Below are 25,378 nucleotides of genomic sequence, written 5' to 3'. Positions count from 1 at the left end.
CTGGGAGTGGTGCATTTTGCTGACAAACGCAGTGCTGTTAATTTAGCGTTAACTGTCCACACCAAATATTGGGAGGAGTGATGACCCACTTGTTTATTGGGAGCGACAGAAAACCATTTACCCAAACCTCTACAAATGTCTATTTGTGCACCCCAGTATCGTCTGTTCCCTGCGAGAGAGTGAACTCTAAAGCAGAGGAAGTCATTTCTGACGTGAAATTACCCATATCCAAATACCATGGATAAAATATTGTTCTTGAATATAACCAATAATAACAATCCCCCTCAGTTGCACAAGCAGATATACCACCCTCTTTACTGTTCACAAGTCATCGTCATCCGTAAGTACATCAGTCTTTCCCTGTTAAAACACAGCAGCCCTTTAAAACAAAATGTGTTCTGTCAACTTTTAGTGTCTCAATTGACATTGATGGTATTTACATATTGAGACACAGTATTCCACTTCTTTCAACGTGAATGCACATGCAGGGAGAAATTTTATTCATTTTCATCAGGCTACATGAAGCAAAATATAAAGGTGAATGTTCTCATTCTCATTAATGGAATGCATTGCTCCTGTTGACCAGCAGAGGGGTTTGTGTGCACATGATTCCTCAAGAAATGAATCTATTTGCAAACGGCTTGGTTGGAAAGCCTCAAAACCCAATGAAGCCTCATGTGCTCATCACTACCTGTTTCTCTTTTTATGACCAGTAGTTTTGTTTGCCTTTTTCTTAAATGTTTTTTGAATGAACTCTCTCCCCACTTCCTTGCATCCCTACACTTGGATCACAGATTTGACAAAGTAAAAGAGCCTTTGTTTTTAGAAAAGACTGTATTTTAATGTCTTGTTACAAAGGTGGTTTTCTTTTCATTGATGTTGACATACTTTATGTACAGTGAATATCAAATCCACCCAGTCAAGTGAAATGTTATTCAGCAGTTAAGAAAAGGTGGTCACATGCACATCCTCTCACTAGATGTCTTGTCATGTTCATGAAATGGTACAAAAAACCCAACATTGACTCGTTAACAAAACAGATTTATCCTCGTTTGTTCTCATCCTGGGAATCAGAGGCTCCATAATACAGTCCAGCCCGCTGCCACCTTGAAAGTCCAGCGGCCTTCTGAACACGAAGCCATGAACATTATCTCCTGTCCAAGCAGGAAGAAAGCTAGTAAGACTCGCTGAAGACGGAAAAGGCTCCAGGCCTGTCGACACTGAGCACATTCAGAACATTTCTTCACAGAAGAAACCCCAGGCTCTCATGGCCGGTGGAACCTAGGGAGACAAATGTGAGGAGATGCATGTAAGTGGTCATAGCCTTCTAAGATTGCTGCTGTTAATCAGATGTAGGCGTCTATTTTGACTTAGTCTATGATTACTTCGATCCTTTCTCTGGGTCATTGTCACAGGGCTCTGGTTTCAAACTGAAACAAGCTTAGCCAAGGACATGTTGGCATTTTATTATTTCCTCCCGTGTCCCTAACTGAGGATTTCCATCTATTTTTAGCTCCTATGGCCCTCCTTGGATGAACATAGAGGAGCTAAATTGAGCATGCTGCTTCCCAGAATAGCTGCTCCCATATACAGTATGAGTGCGCTTCAAAACACAAACCTCGTAAGGTGTTTGCTGGATGCGTGTACTTCCATTTCAGTGCTTTTGAACTCATTCAGCTCTTTACGGATGGCAGCCTGCGAGAAGAGGAAAAAACAAAGCAATGTGCTACAGGTCTTTCTGCTGAACTGCTGAACATGGAACCATAGTGGTACCTTGTCTGCTGCCGAGAGCCTCGTCCAGGGCTTGTCCGCCCTTCTGTCATAGTCCTGAGCTTTGGCCACTTCCACATAGTCGCTGAAGCGGATCAGAATCTTTCTGTCACGAAGTTCGTCGACTGTGGGCCGCTGGTTGAGCTGCAACACATGAGAAATGTAACCTATATTGTCACCATTTCAATTGATACAAACAAGTAGAGGCATTCATATTTTGAAGAAAAAAAAAAGAAAAAAGAATGTGAACCTTTCTGTTAAGCCTCTGTTTGATCTCTCTCCTCTCCTCTTGTTCTGTCTGGTCGTTTCTCTCTGGAAGGGGAAAAAAAGACTTAAGATTTTCATTGCTGTTTGCTAGCAAGCAGACTCATGCAAAAACTGCTACACTGATTTTAACAAGAGTTTGGACCAAAGAAAATCTGATCAATTGTACGTCTTCAAGATTTGTTATACGGTTTTGGTTCATTTGTAGGTATTGGGTATTTTGTGACATATTGTTTAAAATACAATACATTATGTAAAAAATGAAAACGGCATCCAATGAACCATCCCTTTTTGTACAGAGATTATACATAATGTTTGTGGCTTGTTCGTTTATATTATGTTTCTAAATTGCATATGTTAGGCTATTGTATTCAATTGAAAAGATTTCCTCTGGTCCCAACAAAACAAACGCATTCATTTGTATGAAAAAAAAAAACACAGCATGGGCTGTCCTCACACTCAAGAGGTTTACAGCAAAGGCCCTTGAATAATGTAACACTGTTATTATTCATGTATTGTTTTGTGCAGTATTTCCCCCCCCCCCAGCAGTCATTTACTCTGTATAAATGAATAGCATGAACTTACGTTTTAAAATGTTTCGACTCTCCAGCTCCTCCACGTTGGGTCTCTGGCTCAGCCTCCTGCGCAGAAACACCAAAACCACGTTTTGAACCATTGTCCACTGTCCAACTGTCATGGCCCTGTCTTCTTTGTACTTCTGCCACTTTGCCTATGTCTCCATCTTGCATCCGAACCCCGGCTGTGATACTTGGGAAGAGGCGTTCCGAACATCTGGAATGCTGCCCTGCACTTGTTTTGCTGGACTATTCAGGGAAGCCAAGACTCCTCATGTCTAGCCTGTGCACTACGGTGCTCTACGAGCTCGAGCACTCTACTATATGAGCTTTTCAAGTGAGTCGTGATGGGCTGCCCGCGTGGCTCTGCCTCAGTCTCCCTGGTTACTGCATGCGTAATGAGTACTGGGCAGGGCTTAGCGGGCTCCTACTCACGGCATCCCCGATCTCCTGATGTGTACTGTACTAGCGGCACATCCAGGGGATTGCCTTTTACATTTGAGGTGCCCAGATTAATATTTCTGTATCAAAAGATACATACCATATCAATCAATATGTTTAAAAGCAAATTTATTGAATTAACTCTTTTAAATTCTAGTAACTGTCTTAATGAATAAAATGAGAATACATTTTGATTACGTTATTCAAATTCTAGATTTTTTTAGAAACTGGTGGACACTCATTGAATTGTTCCTTTATCAGCCTGTCAGGTGCCCTCGGCAGCAAGGCCTCCAGAAAAGGTATGTTACCCAGAATACCCTACGTGAGCTTGTGAACTATTAATATGTGATATGAATAATAAATGCGGTCCACACTACATAGCTGAAATCGACCACCAAGGGTTCAAAGTACGGAGTAGAATGAAACTTTTGTTGTGGGACTCCCTTCATCCCTTGTTCCAAGTTGACGCTTTGTACTTGTGACCTGGGCAATATCAAGCTAGAACACAATGTATTTACCTTTTCGACCATCTGTTTCACAATTGAGTGACATAACCAAAATAGTGAGGTGACCTAAAATTAACTTAACGTTTTAGGTATTGTTACCCCAATTTTATAGAACCCAAAGAAACAAGTCACTGATTCTTTATTTCTATCAATTATACTTTTCATTTTTGTACGTGTATGTTGTTGTATTTGTCATCTCTAGTCACAGTAGATGAAGCTGATTGGAGATGTTTTTTGCATTATGTAAGGAATGCAGACCCATATAGCAAGCAGTCTTTGTTAATTAACACGTGCTTGACTTTGCATCCGAAAAGAGCATGAGCTGCCAGCCTTTGTGGTTCATAGGAAACACAACTAGAAGGTATTTAAATGTCTCCTAATACACTTAAACAGCAGTTCAGGTCCACCATGTGTATAAGAACGTTGAAATGTTTTTTCAGCGGAAATGTTTTACTGTCATATGCCATCAGATGGAAAAAAACAACAATTATTCCTTCAAAAACACTCCTCTACTGCTTTATTACATTTGAAATAAACGAACATGACCATCCTCTGAGTTGCTAGGCAACTACAGTCTCTGTCTCAGATAATGGTCGTTTCGTAGGAATCCTCATGTTCTCCCTAGCAACAAACTGAAGGGGAATTCTCTGTTACACGCCGAGCTGCTGGTATGATGCTATTTTTAGAACAAAGAAAAAAAACACGTTTTTTTCTAGTGTCGAGGGTTATTAGGTACATTGTTAAAATCAAACAAGGCCTATTTTTTGGTCTCACACATCTCATGAGTCAGAAATTCACTCTTCCCTTTATTTAGGATCATTTGTGATGAAATGTGACATTTAATGTTAGATTCTGCCCAATGAAACAACCACCTGTAACATTGTGAGGATAATAAATCAGAGATGATGCTCGCAACGATATTGAACTGCACTATACACTGTGTCTCGTTTTTTATTCAGTAGTTTGGTGCTGTCCTTGAATGATATTTTTTTTGGCCCAAGAGAGCCCTAAGCACTGAAGAAAAAATACAGTATATATTGTTACGTTATGATAGTCGATCTTTTACATAAGCATTGACAAATTTACCAAAATGAAATTTATTAAGTGCAGATATTTTAAACTGTGCATGTGCTGATAAAATGGCTTCTTAGGGTACGCTATATACGTAGTTGTAGAATGAAAATATGCTGGAGATAGGAGGGATGAAATCTGGCTCCTTTATGTCTATTTTATTTCTCAGGTTCACCGCACACTGCATATGCTTTATTCGCTTTTTAAGTGCTCCCTCACGTCTCTTTTCTATGACTCCTACTCATTATTCATTATTGAGCAAAGTGAAGCTAAAATTAGAAAAAGCCAAGTGTGACTGCAGCATAGTCACGAGGCGGGACTCTCTAAAAATAGAAAGGTCATCAATCAAGTGTACTCGTGTGGACAGAGTTTCATCACCGTTACCATGAGGCCTGATAGCATTTTTTTGCTGGATGTGCAGCAAATATCTGCGTGGTCTTACACGGATAAGAATAACAAGCTGAGAATAAAGCTGTGATATATTTGCTGCCAAATCCACAGATGTATTTCATGGACTGTTTTGTAATTCACTGTGGATTCCCAGAGCAAATGAACTGTAATAAGAACCCCTCTTTTGACCACTCGTCAGCTACGTATATGTTGCCAGGGCTAATGGCTTTGTGCTGACAGTAGAGAATGTTAACACTGGGACGTATTTGGTAAATCTCTCAATTAAAAATATATGATCTACCCCTCTTTGGTGTGAATATGTGTAAATGGTTGTTTGTCTTCATGTGTCCTGATTATTCCAAGGTGTGTCCCACTTCTTGCCCAAAGTCAGCTGGGATAGACTCCAGCTCACCTGCAACCCCGCCAAGACAAGGAGTGAAAACAAACAAACAAACAACCAAACGAACAGATGGATCCGTTGACTGTACTGATTACAGTTTTTATAGATGGATTGTTGCAGTTATGTTTTTGGACTAGCACAAAAGCACTATGCAAAACCAAAAAGCCTGAGTCGTGCATCAGAACGGAGCACAAAAAAAGTTCATGAATTCAAAAGCAGCCTGCAACAGCTAGTCTGGAATGAGCCTTTACATAACATGCAGTCTGTCTCACTGCCGTGCTACAAGTGCATTAAAAATCACTCATCCTGAAGCTATGAAAGCTTCTGTCTTTATGTAGGATGTTTGAAAGCAAGTCAGAAAAGACCTTTTCTTTGACTAAAATGTAGATGAGTCTCACAGATCTAAGAATACATAGGGTAGCAACAGTATTCTCTGAGACAAGGTGCGACATTGTTGCTCCAGCAAATGTGGGAGCCTCTTTGTGCTTACTTGTAAGTTATGACATGTTTGCTTATGCAATGCATTCAGCGGCGTGCCTCGAACCAGGGTCGTGATGTGGCAAATTCGCAATTATCAGCGCTGTTGTTCAATTTGAACATTGCGTTCCTCGGCCATGTTTGAAAAAACAAACTATTCTATTTTTAGCGCGGCATGCAGGCACTCGCTAATGTGAGTCAGTGGATCTTGAACAAAGAGGTTTCCTGGAAGCACGTTCTGTCTGTGCCTGTTGCTGAGACGGATTGCTCGCTCATATAATCGTTTGTTCAGTGTCCAGTATTCACGTCAATGATTTTTCAACAACAACCCCAAAAAAACTGCCTGAAAAGAACATAACATTTTTGTCATTGGGAAATTGAGAATAGTCAGTGGCAAACTCAGAACTCAGTACTAAGAAGCACAACACTAAGGCATTACTAAGATACTGTCGTGCTTCTTTCTGAGTAAGAGAATACTTTTAAATCCAGGTTGAAAACTAATGTTTTTTTCTTATACTACTATGCTCATTGATTGATATGATTGAGGTCTTGTAGCCATTTGTAAAATCGAATTTCCAGGCTTTTTCTTGCACTATAAGTTATTTTAGTAATTTTAATGAGCTACTATTTATTTCTTTACTCTGTTTTTAAATGTCTTTAGTTCTTTTGTTTGTAAATTGTTTTAAATGTTGTACTTTTAATTATGGAAAGCATATTGAGTTACCTTGTGTATGAAATACGCGATATAAATAAAGCTGCTTAATTTTTCCTTGACTTCTATTCCATCCGTCCATCTGTCCGTCCGTCCATCCATCAATCCATTCATTCAAATACTACATAGCTCAGGAAACATCCAACAAATCGTGCATGTGTACCAATGTTGAGTCACAACTAGCCTGTCTCTCGAGAGGCATGCCTATTAGATTTAGTCATTTGGTGTGGGGCCCCTTTCTAATTGCTATACAAAGCGCTCGTGATTACTTCATCTCCCTGGACTGCACTCTCGGTTGAACACTGAGCACATCCGCCTCACATTTTAGAAGTGCAGGGTTTGATTATTATGATATGTTATTGTGAGAGTGAATATTTGTTTGTATGTGTGCCCTGCAATTTCATGGCGACCAATTTGGGGTGTCTCCCGTCTACCGCCCAAAGTCAGCTGGGATTGGCTCCAGCATGCCCACGACCCTCGTGAGGAGAAGCGGTTCACAAGTTGAATTAATATTAATAAATACTAAATAAATACTTCATGAGAACTCTACTGTTCTTCACTATTCTCTTTTCTTTCTGTCACCCTCGACTAAAATCACATAATGTCTGACACACCCGAGGCATAGTATACATCCGCCATGGTGCACGACGAAGCTGCCGAACAAGCAACAACAACAAAAACAGAAGCAGCATTACAGCAATCACGACTTTATCACTGTTTATGACCTATCAATGTTTGTTACAGGTCTAACTTGCCATCATCAATAATTTCAAGTAAATTGCTTACTTAGCAAGTTTCATTTCAATCTGCTGCCGTATTTCTTGGCGCTCCTGGTCGCTCCTCGCCGGGAAGATGTTCCGGTCCTCCAGCTCTTGCTTGGTGGGCCGGTTCCGTAGTTTGACAGCCAGTAGCTCCTTTCTCAACCTGCGAGGAAGTGTGCCTGCAGAAAATAATAAATTAAAAATAATCTTTGTGCCCATCTTTTGCGTTTGATACAAGTAAGATTGTGCATGAATTAGGACAAGACCTGCAAACTTTGAGCCTTACTGTACATACTGTGTTGGGGTTTTTGATGTGGTTAAAAGCCACCAGTTGCCTCAAAACACTCAACAGTCACAACATAAAAAGAACGTTCACGCTCTGTGGAGATCTCTTTGGGCTTGAGTAGTGGTTTTTCAACATCTGGGACTACAGCAAATCACATAACCCACCAGAGATGACAGAGTCGTTCCATTCATCCAGGTCAGTGGGGAGGCCTGATGCGTTGGAGAAGCACTGGTCCAGCCGCACATTCTCCTTATTCTCCTCCGCCTCCTTCTTGGGCCAGTCGGAGCTGCCACCTCCAACGCACATACTTGTCAGAGAAGACGTGTGTTGGTTCTCTGAGCTGCAAGAACGAGAAAGGCGTCCATCGGAGCACCACAGCCGCGGGGGAGATGAGCCCTGCTCACACCCTTCATGCACACTGCATGGAAAGACAACCACGGGAAGAGAAATGTCAACAAAAAGGTCATGACACTGCAGGGAGATCTGGATTTAAAAAACAAACGACTCATCCCAAAGCGGGTTGCAGATAGCGACTTGTTACATAACAACTACAAAGTTAGACATTTGACCTGAAATAGTCTGCATGTTTTTAAGTTGATGTGTGCAGGCTCACCTCTCCTGTCTGTTCTTGGTGGCGAATGCTCTTTGGAGTTCCTCCATAATACAACTAGGGGGCATAGGTGGGTGAATCATATTGCCAAGGTGAGGTGACCCTGAGGAGTTGGACAGGGGCCCTCTTAGGGGAAGAGTGATGGGCACCAGACTCTCCGTGGGCCGGTGTGGATGCTCTTTCGGGTGGTAAGAGTTTGGGTGGTGAAGAGGGAGTGATGCAGGGCCTGAATCTGAGAAAGAAAAGATTTATTATCCATTCATCCATCACTCCATCCATGCATGTTTTTATTACTATATGAACAATTCAAATCAAATGTTGGCTTATCTGGACATAATTATTGGGGCAGCTGGCCATCCCCCCCCTCCTTACACACACACACACACACACACACACGCACGCACGCACGCACGCACGCACGCACGCACGCACGCACGCACGCACGCACACACAATCAAACTACACGTTCTTAAAGCAACTGGGTTACAAATTGCACACATATATTGTAAAAAAATGTTCGAATTTTGAGGTTGTTTTGAATATACAAAAATGGGTTGTTTAAGGTAAAACAAAAAAGGGATTTGGGTCAAATTTGTGCAATTTGTAACCAAAAGTGGGTTGTTTTTAAACCCGCCATTTTTAAGCATGCACCTAGAAGCCATAACAGTTTGCGAGCTTTCCAGAAGACTTTCCAAAGGATCTTTCTTCATTGTTTGTTTAAGCTTATCCCCCAAAATTTGAAATGCACTTTGAGATCAGGACTTTCAAGTTCCTAAAAAACAAGCTAATGCAGCCATGCAAACATGGAGTAATAAAAGTGCCCCATCAAGTTAAGTATGACAGTGTCCAAAATATGTATCTTAACACTCACTGTCTCCAGTGGTAAGCTGCGGCAAAAGTTTTGGAGGTACTCGTGGAGGAGATGTTCCTGAAGCAATCTCCTCCTCCGGTCTGTCTTCCATTCGCTCTCTGACATCCTGCAGGCCTTCGGCTAACTCTCCCACAGGATGTGCCCCTTGGTCCAAGTCCTCCTCTTTAAGTGCTGCATTTACAGCTTCCTGCAGACGCTCGCAGTCCTGGAGGGGGCTGACCACTTGAAGATGGATAATGGGGGAGAAATGGTTCGTATAGTTATTTTTGCCCTTTAGTGTTTAGTGTAATGTGTTGTGGTGATGTTGTGTTTTTGAACTGGTGAATTGGGTGGCCGAAAAGTAAAAAAAAACATTAATCTATTTTCTATACTGCGTGTCCTTATTAGTTTAAAGGGTGAGCACAGTTGGACTTAAAACATGAATGAATTGATTGCATCTATAAAGCAATCGCCTATCAAATGGTTGTCTTTGCTGCTATCTACTGGCAAGTAGAATTTGACAGTACAGTGCAAAAACATTAAGTTCCCATTGGGTCATTGACGTCTTAATGTTTATTTTGCTACATCCAATTGTTTTTTGGGCAAAATATTCAGGTGATCTCATACACTGTTGATTAGGGCTGCATAATTAGTTACAATTTTATTGTGAGTTTGATTATGGCTTTCCGTGATCATAAAAACCTTATGATAGAAGAAAATGTGGTGAACGGTACGGTGCGTGTTAGTGCCTATGTTGTAAATCATATAGGACCAGAACTGCCAAAATTAAAAATAAATAACAGTAAAAATAAAACCAAATGTAAAAAATGTAATTGAAAAAAAATAGATTAAAGAAAAATACATTGATATAATTGTATCTATATCTGTATTTTTATTTTATATTTACTGTATTTTGACATGTATTTTCATATTCTTTTTTAATTTCTAAAACCTTTTTTTTAATTCATATTTGTACTTTTATTTGGTATTTTATAGTCATGAAACCCAGGTTAAGACACATTACAAATTTAATTGTAATGCCAGGGAGGGACCTTTCTACCTGGAAGGGGATGCTCCTCCTCTGGTCCAAGGTATTCCACACTGCTGACCGTGAGGTTTGAGTTCAAAGGTCCCCCAAAACTGCCAAGCAGGAGTGTTCCATCTGAACAGCAGCCCTGGCCGGAGCAGTTTGGGTCGTGGTAGAGAAGGCCGCTGGATAATGCTACATCTGTTAATGGAGACAAGCAGGACAGGAGGTGATCATATCAGTAATGTGTTTGAGTGTGTTTATTTCCTGAATCCCGTCTACTTCTTTTTTTCCTGACTCTTAAACAAAGTAATAGCAGTCCCCTGTTGCGTACCTGTGGAACTTTGTTTTAGTTTTTCATTTTTCTTTTTCCTCCACTTCCAGGGCTTGAAGATGCGGCCCAGTGTGGCCAGCTTACTATTCCGCCTGATGGGGGGAGTGTGGACGCCGGTCACCAGGCAGCCGGTCCTTAGCACCCTCTGCTGGTCCAGCACATCTACTGATTATAAGATGTATGCCAGGGTTAGGGTGTTTAATGGAATTCACGCTTTTAAAGGGCCTACAGTGACCTTTAAAAACATTTAATGACATCAAATGACAAAACAGTATCACAAATGGATTTCCACACAACTGCTTCTAGTAAAAAAATTATACATCCAATCATCCTTTGTCTTAACTGCTTATTCTGATTTGGTTGCGGCCGAACTGGAGCATATTCTATCAGACTCCAGGCCATAGTGGGTTACACCTTGGACTGTCCGCCAGCCAATCACAGGGCACATGTAGACAAACAACCATTCAATGGACAATTTAAATAGGAAAGCCAGAGGAGTGATTCAAACCCTGAGTATCAGAACAATGCGGTAGCCCATGTTTAATTTTAATAATTAATAATAATAAAAACAATCATAAAAATAATAATGCAACAAACAGTATGGTTGTTATAGTTATAACTTGCAGTGGTGTAGAACAACAAAGTCACACTGAGCCCTGTGTGAAGAATTCAATTTGTTTGGGTACACAAAAAGACCAAAAAATTCTAAACTTCTTTCCGTCAGTATCAATCCAAAGTGGCCATTATTACCCTTAGAGAATATAGGGACACTCAAATTACTGTGCCCTAATCTGTTTTGTGCTTCCATTCTTATTGTGCACACAAAGCCCTTCTCCAACATTAAAGCAACTTAGAATTCTCACAATAACAAATACCAGGAAGTATGAAAATGGAGTAAAAATGGAAATAAGCATAACAGCAAGATGGGGGGGGGGCTGATTTCTTTTTTCAAATATTCAACTGATGGGAGGACGATTTGTGATTGCAGTGTGATGTACAGTCAAGGAGGATGGGGTGGGCCCCTTGTGAAGTTTTTTTTTGTGTCTTTTGTGTCTTCACATTGACAATATGTTGTTTGAAAGGTGTGGGTGACTGTAAGGACAGCGGACAGCGTGAAGGAAAAACAAGAACGACTGAGGTTGGAGGGGATTTTTGTTCAAGTGAGCTTGAGAAGTGACCCACAAAAGGTCACACAGCATGCCCATGTCACTCATGTCTTTATATTGCTTGCGTACCTCAAGACGGGTGGCGCCGCTAACTGGATCCAGGTCAATCTTGAAGGAAAATGCACCAAAGAGTGCAAAAAAAAGAGGAGGAGCAAATGGGAGGAGGGGTAGGGGCGTTGTCTGTATCTATGTGTATGTGGAAAGGGGAGAGGGGGTGGGGTCAGACCCACTACTGTTGCCATGACGACCACATCCAGATGCTGCTGCAGCAGTGGGTGCTAGTGGGATTGAGCGAGTCAGCTTAGAAGGAGAGGGGGAGAGCCCCCCTCAACACAAACACACACACGCGTGCACAGACGCACACACACACGCACACGAATACTGCCACATCTAACGACAGTGGCTGGGCATCAAGTGCATTGTGGGAAAGGATGGTGGACGAGGAGAGAAGCCACATGGAGGATGAGATACGTGCTTCCTTTTGAAGGCGGGGAAAGAAGCCACATGGAGGAGGAGATACGTGCTTCCTTTTGAAGGCGGGAAGAGGGGTGGAAGAGGGTGTTTAGAAGGGGGGTTCCAGTTAGAAGGAGGAAGGGGGGCTGTTGCTATCCGGAAGAGATGGCCAGAGAATGTGGGCTCGTCCAATCAGGAAGCAGCCCTTCGTAATGCATACCAAGCCCTTCTTTCATAGAGCAGGGTTTTGTTCACAGAAAATGACAGGGGAACATGGGAATTATGTGTAAACACATGCAAGCACATGGAGATTTCTTTTCTCCCCCCGATGAGGAACTAATGAAATGCGCTTTTAGTATAGCATGACCAGGCACCATGTGGCAATGAAACGCCCATTTAATTAATCCGCTTGAGAAAACTGGATTTAGTCATTCTTTGTATGAACAGTCAGCTTGCTAAAATGCCGGCAGTATAACATAAATCATGAACAGCAAACAACATATTACAAGCTGCATATTAGGCAGCTTCAGAGCAGTGAAATAACAACAAAAAGATTTGTGAATGAAATTAAGTCATTAATATGATCATTTTGCATGGTGAGAAATTTAACACAGCAGATGCTGCGTGAGCCACTAGCCGCCACGCCCCACTTAAACAGCTCGTCAGCACCTTTGAGAACATTAGATCTCATGACTAGCAATGCACACAGACATTGAGGAAAACAAAAATAATCTCTTCCACTGGTCAGATAAAAAAAGCTACCATATAGGCTCAGAAGAGATGCTGTGGACAGGACCAATATTCAATTTGTTAAAGTCATTCATTGTTTTCATCCAACTGTGGGTAAAGCTCTCGTTCAGCCATGTTTGTCGTGGCTGCGGAGCCTACACTTGCACCCGGGATAAGAAGTCATCTTAAAACAGCTCGAAGTTGACTGAAACATGTCGCATACAATCGGTTACTCATCCAGAAGTGGAGACTAGTCTGGTTTACCACTCTGGTCACAAAAATACCTGTTGTTGTAATTGCTTATTGGTTGCCAAAGTAGGATGTGCAGGATTATCTGCAATCAATAGCATGTTCTTGGACAAGAACGAGGCAATAAATAACATTTAATGAGACAAAAGCCAGCAAACAATCAGTAAAAGCTAGTGCAACATAACAATATTAGGCCAATAGTCAAGCCTAAAATTATTCATACCCCTGGGGTATGAATAATTTCTGGCTTTACGGTATACATACATATATTGTATATCTCTTTCTCTGAAGAGTTTTGCTTAGCCGCTTTGCTCTTTCCCACCTGCACATTGTCTCTATGAGTGGACACCTCCTTCCTTACTCACTACAACGCTAGCTCGCCTCCTCATTTTGCCCCCTGGCTTTACAACTGTGCTGCCATCTGTCCGTGGCCTTTCTGCCTCATGGGCCCGGCCACACAAAATGACTAGCAGGAAGTTAGTAAGGAGCAGACGGGCTCCAGCGACATGAAATGAAAACAGTTTGCGCGACAAAAAGACTGTGATCAGTCTTGGTTGTCAAGTGAGTCATTAACAGAAAAGCTGAGATGATTTTGATTGAAATTCTGTTACGAAGTAATATACTGTAATCTTGCAGGTTTCATGCTTTGTTTTGGGTTAGGGTTCTCTGTTGAATGAATGTGCAATCAAACATGCACAGTTTTTTTACGACAATTTTGAAACCATTTATTCAGTAATCCATACCAGAAAGACATCAGTTAAAAAAGTCACTTGTCTATTGTAGTGACATCTTAGCTGTTTTATCCAAGAAAAATATACACAATAATAATAATAATAATGATAATCATAATAATAATAACAATAATAATAACAATCATAATAATAATAACAATAATATCACACATTTTTAAATTCAAAGGACTCAAGATCATCTTATAAAACAACAATAAATAATATAACAGTCGTAGATCGCACGTGAATAGTTCATGAAGCAGCACCGAATAATAGAAAAGCCATTTATTGACAAATTCGAAAAAAAAAGGGGGTTTTGTAACAGAATTTGTAATCAGTAGTATGAATTTTGTTGGATTTCTTCTCATAAATGATACTAACTGCTTAGAAATGGCGAGAAAATTATTGGTCGCTATAAGACTATACAATTCTAATACTATCCTATAGATACCGATGCAGCAATGCATCATGGTTCTATCCGATATAAACCAGACATACTGTATGGCCCCATGTTTGGGGAGGGCTGTCTCAGATCATTTACAGTGCAAGTGTGCAGTTCCTCTGCACTGTGCAGACCACTGGCATCAAGAGTGAGAAATAATATCAGTGAGGCCAAGAGCCAATAGGCAAGGCCAGAGGCCCTTGTTAGTTACCATATGTTACTCATGAGAGTGAGGACTCTGTAATGAGGAAAAGCCGCTCTGAAGCAACAATATGACAATTCAATGATAACTGATGTTTTTTAATTGTTAGTTTGGAACTGTGAACATTTATTTGTTGTAAAATAGACTGATGAAAGATTGCAATAAAGCTTGTGGAGCTTTTGTGCTCTCTGGGTGTCATCCACCAGGTCAAGTAGAGACTTTTATTTTTGCACCTTAGAGCAGGTGTGTTTCCAATCTGTGCCATATCATAGTCATAGTTGCCCCCAGGGAGGCAGTTATAACTGTGAAACCATATAAATTGCTAGAGCTGTACACCTACAAAAACGCAAAACAAACAGTTTTCTTTCTGTAAACTGCAAGCGCTTTATAATTTAAAATGAAATATCGGCGCTGTTGCACTTTTTGTGATGGTACACCTGTGCAAGAGCAAGAAGCTTCGGCACTAAAAACTAAAATGAAGTGATGAAATGGGACAGGAGAGCGTTCAACTGATTTTTCTGTATGTGTTACTCGTCAGATGTAGAACAACATCCATCCATCCATCCATCCATCCATCCATCCATCCATCCATCCATCCATCCATCCATCCATCCATCCATCCATCCATCCATCCATCCATCCATCCATCCATCCATCCATCCATCCATCCATCCATCCATCCATCCATCCATCCATCCATCCATCCAGGGAGACAGGATCCAATTTCTCTGGCCAAATTCAGGCAAATGATAGAAAAAACATTTCTATTATGAGGATTTTAATAAATTCTTTAATAACAATCCAAGTAGCCATAATTTCTTTTAATATCTTTGCAGTAATTGGTCATAATAGACTTTCTTTTTGAGCACTAATTGGTCATAATAGTCATTTTTGCAGCCTCATAATAACTCACTCTGTTTTATATTTTCATACTTTATATTTCATGAATTCTCAATGTAGGTTATTTTTCTATTTTCTTTTCTTTTCCCTTTTTGTACACTTAGAATGTGACATCTATGATCCCATAGCTCTCCTACTGGTCAATATAGACTTCATTGTTTCTCCTCTCACATCTATACTAACAGCCTCAAGCAACTTGTGCACCAAGTGGAATAAAACTGCATCCCCTGTATGCAAAGTGCCAATGTGAAAGAACCTATGGTGGATGTATATTCAGGAATCAGATTTAGGATTGTACTTACGTGGGTCTCAGCTCCACTGGTTCACTGAAGACTTCAGTATGTGTGAATGTATGTGTGTGAATGGTTGCCTCTGCAACACAGGTGTCAAACGCCAGTCCTTGAGGGCCACTAACCTGCGTGTTTGAGATGTTTCTCTTCTCCAACACACCTGGGTTGATCAGGATTGTGATCAGACTCCTGAAGAGATTCATTTGATTAAGAAGTGTTGCAGGAGGCCAATATCTAAAACATCTATTATAGTGACCCTGGAGGGCTGAGGTTTGACACTTGTGCTCCACAGCATGTGTTGGTCCTGTGATTGCCAGGTGATAAGTGTATACTGACCGGCACCCTAAAGTCAAGTAGATAGCTTCCAGTTTCTTTGTGACCTTGAACTCAGATATCAGACCACACTCTGAATTTACCTAACGCTCTTGCGTGGGTATTATTGTAATTCTCTAGCTTTGCAATAGATCATGCACAAATATCTTACATATCATTAAGCTAGAGGAAAAATGGTAGTGCTACAAATAACTGGAGACACATGGAACATGTGCGTGTGTCCCTGCAGACACGCCTCTGCATTTCACACACTAGAAGAAAAAAAAAAAGATTGGCTATCTTTGACTAAAGGTGTGAAAGACTCAGTGCTGCCATCAGATCCACAAAATAATAACTGAAAACGTAGGAAAGAAAAGTCATTTTATGTTTCACCAGAAGATAGCAACAGACCATGCTTTCGGGTGCTTTGGGAAATAAATATGCTCCAAACAAACATTGTGTCTCTGAACACGCAACTTTCATAGTTGTGTTAGGTGTCAGAGTGACAACCTTGCTGCGTGACCCTTGTGTGGGCTTTTTCAGTCCATTTAAAAAATGGAGGCTGTCGTGAAGAAAAGGAAAGTAGAAATTGGCATTATTTTTTTTACTGAAATACTTTGACTAATTGATAAGACACAGGCTGTTTTCTAGGGATTCGATATAAGTGCCACTGCCAGACAAAACATGCAAACTATGACAAGGTGCCTGGTAACAAACGCCGTGAAAAATTAAAGCAACCCAAAACTGAATGGTCAGCCCCCCCACAATCTCACCTCACCAAATCTGGCCCATCTTTGCAAAACATTCAGACACTCATGAGTTACACATTCATTCTGCCTGCCACTATTTTTAATCCACTTAGATGGCAATATATTATCAAGCACTTTACACCCTTTGCAATCGTCCCAGAAGATATTTCCAATATTTTGGAATGTGTCTACACATTTTGACCATTTATGAGCTCAGATGATCTGAAAGAGAGAGCACCTCACAGTCTCTGTTTTTGTTCACCCCAACAGTAATGGAAGTTAAGATCAAGGTCCTTCAAACCAAGCACACACAAGTGCACTGGAGCACAGTCACGGGAAGAACGTGTCTTGCGGAAGGAGTCGTGGCAGCGTGGTTCAGCGGTACAGTGGTCTTCCCTCAACCCAGTGCTTGTAGGTGAATGAGGAAGCAGTGTGATGTGCTTTGAAGGGGGTCTTATGAAAATCCCCCTTGATTAAGGAGGATGCAAAGGAGAAAAGTGAGGCTTATCTGGTAAATGCTAATAATATCATTAATCCCTGCTATTTACTGTCCATTAATTCAGGTTAATAAATAAAATTTTGGGCATGTAAATACTCCATCGAAAAGAGCATTCCAGTGCCTTGAGTACACGGGTCTCCACAATGACAGCATTTTGATTTTAGAGCACATTACTCTGTCCAAGCAGGAAAGCCTCCGTTAGCAATGAATCACATCAAAGATACGTTTCCATCTTGGATCCTCACAAGTGAACATGCAGAAACACAAGTGTGGCCAATTGAAATTTATTCAACACAAATGTAAAAACTCGAGTTGCAGCTGGTGGGAATCTCACACATGAATATTCAGCATATCTATTTCACGTGCCAAACTCAAATTGGTACATTAGATGCCACAGACATGGCAAGTTGAGCTACAGCAAGTGTCTTGAATGTAATTTGTCATGGCCATAATACCAGCCCATGTATGATGCACAGCATGTAGTTTTCATTCATCTGTATAATAAGCATGGCATGTAATACTTAAGCACGCCACACAAATTTGCTGACTGTTACTGCTAAAAAAGGATCGTGTCAATATGTATACAGTATGACCTTAGCTGGACAAAAATATGTATACGTACAAAAATATACTGTCATAGACTGTAATTCATAAACTTGGGTGAGACCCCATTGCGAGGTAGACATCATTACCATTGAGACAGGTTTTAAATGGCAGAGATGTGAATATATTTCCATGAAAAGTAAATTAAATGTAGCTCACTGACTATTAATTGCTGTTCAAAGTGGTACCCCTAAATCCAACACACTAACATTCATCCATTTTTTTTATACTGTATATTCTAGTCAGGATCACAGGAAGGTGGAGTCTATTCTATCTTGTGGCAAAAGACTGGTTGCCAGTCAATCACAGGGGTGGATGCAGACATACAATCATTCACACTGTCACCAAGTGGGACCGCCTACACAGATTTCAAGCGAATGAACCACTGCACCATCAGGGACTTGTTCGACAAACACTGCATGTTAAAGGCGGGGAAAAAAATCTAAAATACAATTTGCAGGATTAGCCTCAGGTGGCCTGAGTCATCTGAGAAATGGAAGAAGGGCAGAAGAAAACATTCAATCATCAGACATTAAACGTGTTGCTTTTGCTTTTTGTGTGGGTCGAATACAATACATTTCACTGAGAGTTTGTGTGTGTGCTGCCTTAGGGCGTTCTAATCACTGACTGACACTGTCCTTGGTGCTGAACCACACACCACTCACTGTATATCACCTAATGTGGACAAGTGCTATAGAAAATCTATGTTTTTTTTTATGAAATCTAAGTTCTGACAGACCAACTTGTCAGAAAGTATAACAAGTATAATAATCAGAGTGAGATTATCGGACGAACGATAAAGGGCCCTATTTTCTTTTTTTTTCTTTTGACATATTGTTTGAATTTGCGATGATAGCATACTGTGGAATGGAAGTACACATTTCCAAGCCAGAGTCTACTCTTTGTAACCAAATTTGCAGATACACTGGTGGGCAAGGCAGAAACGCCCAGTGAGGCGTAGTGCATCTACCAAGTTCATAAACATGGCAAACTAAACTAAACCATTGCTCCTGCACGAAAATGACGATGTGGCCGATTTTATGGCAAGCACGGACTATTTCTGTTACCAGATTATCTGGTGCATCGGGGCGAGGCTGCTTCATGCACCGGCACGCCCAGATGAGCGAAACACGGCCCCAAACATGAAAATCAGACTTGCGCTGGCATGAAATGAAGTTCCGCCACTTTTTAAGATGAGCGCCCCAGTCCATCAAAATAGGGGCCGAACCGTCAACTAAAACCTCTGGGTGTTTTCTTCTTCTTCCTGTACATTCCCCATCATGACAAAGTTGAAGTTCTGTGATACTGCAATGGCAGCATTAGCACTGATAACAGTCAACAAGGATTGAGTGAATTTACAGAGTTTTGATTGTGGGTTTATTTGCATGTTTTCCCTTTACATGTCATAACTACTATATTAATATTCCTTTGTGAAAATTGGTAAAATAGTACACATTTGTAAGTACTGTCTTTGCCTTCTCGCCAGCAACACTTTAATTCATATCCTCCTCATGAATGTACCGTATTCCTCCTGGTACTATCTGATTCATCCTTGTATTTAATTTAGCATCTCCTGAGAGGCATTGCCAGAGAAGCTCAATGAGTCTGTGGTAGACATACTGTAAGTGCCCATCTCCATTTACTACCACTCACTTGTTGTCATTTCATTTTCTCACGACCAACTGACTGACCAACATCATCTACATAGTTACCTACTCACTGACCGACCGACTAAACATACCTCCTCACCCTTTGGGTTTTGTGTCATTTGGCCCTAGTTTGTCATTCAAACATTTCAAACAATAATTTCCTGCTATGTAAAAACACGTAATAACAATTATATAATGTTATTGCTCGATTTCTAAATATACTAGTGCTTGTTGAAACATTTTCTAAATGACACGTCAACAGTCAATGCTATCTGTGGTGCACCCTTCAGACTGTCATGGCTACTCAGCAATTAGGGAAGCTTTGGCTGTCTTTCAATAAAATGGCCACGTCCTCATGTCTTTCTCCCCTTGTGCAATTTCCCTCTCCTCCAGCCAAACCCTTGTCCATGTCTTTCTGTCTTGCTTTTACCCACTTAACGCCAAAAATACTGTCTGCACAACCCTGAAATTTCACTGCCCGCACAGGGTTAAGCTATAACTCTTCTCGCGTTCAACTTCCTGAACTCAGTTTAACATTGTTGCACTCTGCCAAATGCCATTAGACGACATTAGTTTTATGGGGATTTGTTTTGATCTTCTTTTTGTCTTCCTGCGCTGTGCTTTTTCTTCCCTACAAAGAGCTGCCAGTTTCCTTTTGCATCAGTACAAGCCTCCGTCACGCACGCTCGCAAACATGCAGACAAACATGCAGGTGTAGGGATAAAAACAACAGCCGCTGCAACACATGCCGCAGACACGGAAATGTGTCTCATCGGTGGAAGCAGACGAGGCACTTGAGGCTTTTGTTGCTCTCGTCTTTCAGCTGTTTTCTTGAGTAGCTGAGCCGGAGCAAGCGGGACTCAAGAAGTTATCCAGATGCAGGTTATCCTTATTCAGTAATTGAGGAGCCACTCAGTGTCACTTCGACAGTGCAATGACATCACATACTAGCAGGGAGGGATAGCAGGAATTATTAAGATTTGAATTACAGAAGTAAAGAGCAAGAAGGAATGAAAAACTGAAATGATTTGCCTGTGGGTCACATGGATGAAAGAAGTGGGGTTTTATTGGGACCTGTTGTGTAAATGCAGCTTTGGTGCCATAAACAGCTGTTTTTGGCAGCATCTATTTTGGTTTACCCAATTAAGCTCGCTCTAGGTTGTCTCTCCGCCTCTTCTGCCAGCTGCCCTTCCCTCCAGCAGGAATCTTGCACTGCTGTCACTTTGCATCCTGCAGGCCTTGTTATGATACGGTATGCGCGACAACTGCAGGATGCAAGGCGATATACATATATTGTACTGTGCACAAGAATTAGGTCATCATTCGATACGCCTTTTTTCAGCAGTGCTAATGACCATATGTATATGATGATTGTATAATCTGTCACGTAGCTGCACCATGTGGTTGTGCAACACAGCTCTAAATCACCTCAAAAATATTCACCTTCGCCCTTTCCAGGTTCCGCTTCCTGATTTGAAGTCGGGGTGAAGGAGTGTGGAGTGTGTCATGCCAAACAGAATAGTATATAGTCATGGCTTATGCATAGATGTTCAAGCCCAATTTAAGTTCCGGCCTTACCAAGATCCTAATGAGGACAAAAAGATGAAAAAGATGCTCTGAGCCCCAGTTTCACTTGTTCAGTGTTGGAGTTAGTAGTTGCTGCTTGGGGGAGTTGCTATACTGCAGAGGTAGGGTCTATGTGGATGTTGTTCAATTTCTTTATGTCATGTTGACTGTCTACAAGCAGAAAATGAAACATCACTTTCAGGGTTCGAGTTACACCCTGAGCTAACACATATATCAGAAACTTGAGAAAATGATATCATAACAGCGGAGTACACAGCACACAACAAAAGAGAGCATTTCAAAAATATTAACGTTTTATACTGAATGGTTGCTATTTACAACAGCTTTTGTAGATGCAAATCTAAACTGCTGTGGGGATTGGCCACCAATGTTGTCATCCACACATGAAAATAGTGTTTAGTATGTCTCATTCACATGAATAATAGCTTTTGCACAGGAAAATTGCAATATTGCCCAAAAAAATGAACATGACTATAAACCATCAAGTTGTCGTCCATATAAAACTCTGAAACACGTTCTCTAAAAAAGTGAAATATTTTTACAAGTCTCTTTTCAGACAGTCACAACTACTATCATGAAATGTTTAATAGAAGTTGCAAAGTTTCATGATGGTCCAGGAAGCGGCTCGGATCTACCACTTGACTTGACTGAGTGTTTCTTCAAGGGCTCTATGGAGATGTGCATCACCGTAGGACAGATGAATAGCTCTATAGTGACTATGATTCAACCAACAAGTGGCTGTGACTGAAGCACGCTCCCTTAAAGCTGACCATGACTAATGAGTGACTGGTGTGAAGAGATGCTCTGCGACAGGAAATCGGAAGTGAGAACATAATTAGCCTGAGCGTCACGTAGGTGCAGGTGCATGACGGGCTGGCTCACGACAGCGTTTACTAAAAGCAAAAACTACCTACCTACCTACCTACCTAGGTCGGAAATGCTCATTGATCTCGTCATCATTTCTGCAGTCATTAGTTTTAATAGTATTTAATCAGGTTTCATGCGAGAGCTATACTTTCACAGATTAAAATTTCACTACCAAAGTTGCCTAACCGACTGTATATTTACAAGGAACTTCACATTCCTTTTATTCTTTTAATGCCGCTACTTGCCACACTGAACGACATTATTATGATGGTAATACCACACAGGAATTGTGTCCTGTCTTTTTCTTTTAAGGACTGTTGCTTTTGTCAGACACATCATTTCATCAAGCATCATCTTCATAATTTTAATTTGACACACGACTGCAAAATAATGTACTGTAGTTGTTATTTACTAGTCTTGGCAGCACGGTTCTGGGTTTGAACTTCCTGTGTGTAATTTACATGTTCTTCTTGTCCTTTTGTGTGTTTTCACTCTGGCTTCCTCTCCTCCCGTATTCCAAAAGCACATGTTAGGTTGTCCATAGGTGTGTGTGAAAGTGTTTTTGTTCATACACTATGTGTCCTGTGATTGGATTTTTACTAGTCGAGAGCGTACTCTGCCTCTTACCCAAAGTCATTTCTAGGGTTAGGTTTCTAGGACAAGTGGTATACATATACTAAGTGATGTATGTGTAAATATTAAATTGCTAATATGTTCATGCACGTTCATTAAAAATGTGTTATTTACGCCCCAAAAATAAACTCACTTAATTCAGATTGCACATGAACTCAATAAAAAAAAAAAAGGTTACTGATGAAATGATGAGGTTATATAGTAACACTGCAGCTCTGCACTGATGCAATAAGTAAATAAGTTCAGAAAACATTTGTAAATATCAGCGCTGTCGGGCAGAAACCTCCTACGTCTAAATTTGGTCAAATTAATATGTTTTCACAAAGTGATACTATTTTTCAGCTCCCACATGAGGCTGTTATTTTCCAAATTATGGATCAAACTTAAGTGCTGAAAATGACTTGCTGACATCAATATGCAGGTCACAACATCTTCAACAGGATAAGCCGTGTTGAAAATGGATGGATGGATGTTTACAATATAAATAAATGGACTGAGTGATGTGGAATGTCAGAGATTAGACATAGTACATACATACATACATACATACATACATACATACATACATACATACATACATACATACATACATACATACAGACAGACAGACAGACAGACAGACAGACAGACAGACCACAGAGAGAAATAGTAATACAATACATAGAGATAGACAATGTCACAGACAGTGTACGCCTTTGCAGCCACGAAGACCACAACTGTGTTGAGGGGTGTTAAAGTAATCCTTTGGCAAAGACTGGTGCCCCAGATGCAAGCTTGGTGATGAGCCTCATGCAGAGGGGGTCGTCCCATTGTGTGTGCATTGGGTCAACAGACCAGACGCTGTCATTGCAGCTGCACACTGACTGTACTTACTGGCTGTGTGTCATTTACGTAGTGTACTTGGGTGGTACTGTACAACTTTGGCATACTTTGCACAAGTGTCACCATTGTGTGTGTGGGCATTCTCTCTGATGACTTTGGCCCTTGTTAGCGTGGCGGATCTGCTGGGGAGTTGGTGTTGTTTACTCAGGTTGCGTCAAGCACTCAGTGTGACATTAACACATCTACCAACGTGTGAATTAGATCGTCCAAAAGCGGGTATGGATGCAGCCAAGGTCCATTTAGACCCAGCGTTGGGGAGGATGAGAGGAGAAGACAGGTATGAATTTCATAGTCAATAGCTGGGCTCATTAGTGAACAGGTGAAAAGGAAAAGTCATGCTTTTTCTGTCTGCATCATTTAGTGGAGCATCCTTTGTCGTGTGCGTAAAACTCTTTACGTGTGGGAGGGAGGACTGACTTGAAGCAAGCCCACACAATGCAACTACAAATAGCCTCTTATGTAAAAATAAATACAAATAAAAAAAATACAGGCTTTGCCCCAAATACATTTGAGAATAATGAGCATTTAGAGTAAGCTGTAAACTTTAGTTGCACCTCATCAAGCTGCGGCTGCTGTCATTAAAGACCAACATGCACAAGGATGACTAACACCGAGATAAACAGAGACTCCATGTTGAAAAGCACACCTGCCGTGTCAATGGATCTGCAAAGTGATGGCTGTGGTGAATCAGGGGCATTCTATGCTTCCACGGATGGCATCACGTGATATTCATCATAACAGTGAGGGGCTCAGTATGGAGGGAGACAAGGGTGGTGTCACAGGGTTAATGAGACTGACTTGCATGTCAAGATGAGTTTGTGCAAATGCAACGCCTGCAACAAAAAAAGACAAACTAGAACCTGTGTTCCCTCGGTGGACAATGCTGGCTCACAACATAGGGCAACAACTGGCAGCATTGTTCATATTGATGAGTGTTGCACCGAATGAGCAACATGCATGCAAACGTGTGCATTGTGACACACTTGCTGATGCCACAGGCGTCTTTACAACCATCAGCTTGCATAATTAATTGTGCAGGGAGCAGTGCGGCCACTGATGTGGTAAATTAATTTTTATATTTGGGTTCAGTCAACATCCAATGCGCGGGGGGTGGGGTCATCGGCGGTATTTACCCCAATATGAAGAAGGCATTTTACGGAGGGGAAATAACAACAACGCCATTTATGCTATAGATAAATATATCCGCAGAACGATGCGGTTACCTTACCTGTGCCGTGAGCCAAATCGATCCCCGGTTCGGTGAGTATATTCGGGTCACTTTGAGATCTGCCTCGCTGCAGACAGCCGTCTATTCCATCCGATGTGGCCATGGGTGGACAGCACAGGAATCCTGGATCAAATATTAAGAAGCCAAGCCGGAGGCGGGCAAGGTCGGGAGGAGCAAAACAGCGAGCGAGCGGGCTATTAATTCGCCCTGACAACAGCGGCTTGGAGCGTCGAGGGATCCATGGCCGGCCAAAAGAAACGTGGATGTGCATGCGTGTGTGTGTGTATGCGTGCGCGTGCGCTTGCGTATGTGCGCGCATGTGCGCCTGCAGGAGAGGGTGAATGATGATGTGCCCCGGGTCCGTCCCTGTCCATCAACACGCAAACGCACGCTGCTAGTAAACAGTGCTTTACCATGTTATGTTATATTTGATGTGTTATTATCACGTGCTGGGTTGCAAAGAATTACCCAATCTAACGGTCTGCAATTTGACACTCGTATGGTGATCGAAAAACCTGTTGGCCATCTAAAAATTAAATAATACTAATAATAATAATAATAATAATAATAAAAATTAATAATAATAATAATACTAGTCAAACGCAACAAGCTTAAGTTTTATGATTTGTTATTAAAACATTTGCTTTTAATAACAAATCATAAAACCAGTTAATCGGTACAGCTATGGAGACAGGACTCAATATTTTAAGAAAACTGCTATCAATGTTACTTT

General features: G+C 41.1%; 1 protein-coding gene across 2 annotated transcripts; it reads right to left on the bottom strand.

Moving 5' to 3' along the window:
* Window positions 1-288: 288 nt before the first annotated feature.
* phactr3a (phosphatase and actin regulator 3a) lies at window positions 289-24,955 on the bottom strand. Of its 2 annotated transcripts, none has more exons than XM_037272655.1 (12): window positions 24,646-24,955; window positions 10,475-10,639; window positions 10,174-10,341; window positions 9,135-9,356; window positions 8,267-8,495; window positions 7,818-8,071; window positions 7,393-7,546; window positions 2,620-2,675; window positions 2,021-2,082; window positions 1,774-1,914; window positions 1,619-1,695; window positions 289-1,281 (listed from the first exon to the last, which is right to left on the bottom strand). In XM_037272655.1, exons 1-12 carry the CDS (start codon window positions 24,914-24,916, stop codon window positions 1,266-1,268), a joined length of 1,815 nt encoding a protein of 604 aa, XP_037128550.1. In that variant the 5' UTR covers window positions 24,917-24,955; the 3' UTR covers window positions 289-1,265. The 2 variants fall into 2 exon arrangements, with proteins under 2 accessions (XP_037128550.1, XP_037128560.1); XM_037272665.1 differs by having other exon boundaries at window positions 10,475-10,636.
* Window positions 24,956-25,378: the final 423 nt, after the last annotated feature.

The sequence above is a fragment of the Syngnathus acus genome, chromosome 2 (genome assembly GCF_901709675.1).
Source record: "Syngnathus acus chromosome 2, fSynAcu1.2, whole genome shotgun sequence".
In the NCBI taxonomy this organism is placed as follows: domain Eukaryota; kingdom Metazoa; phylum Chordata; class Actinopteri; order Syngnathiformes; family Syngnathidae; genus Syngnathus; species Syngnathus acus.
The sequence above is the reverse complement of the archived record's forward strand: the minus strand, read 5'-3'. Positions and strand labels throughout refer to the sequence as shown.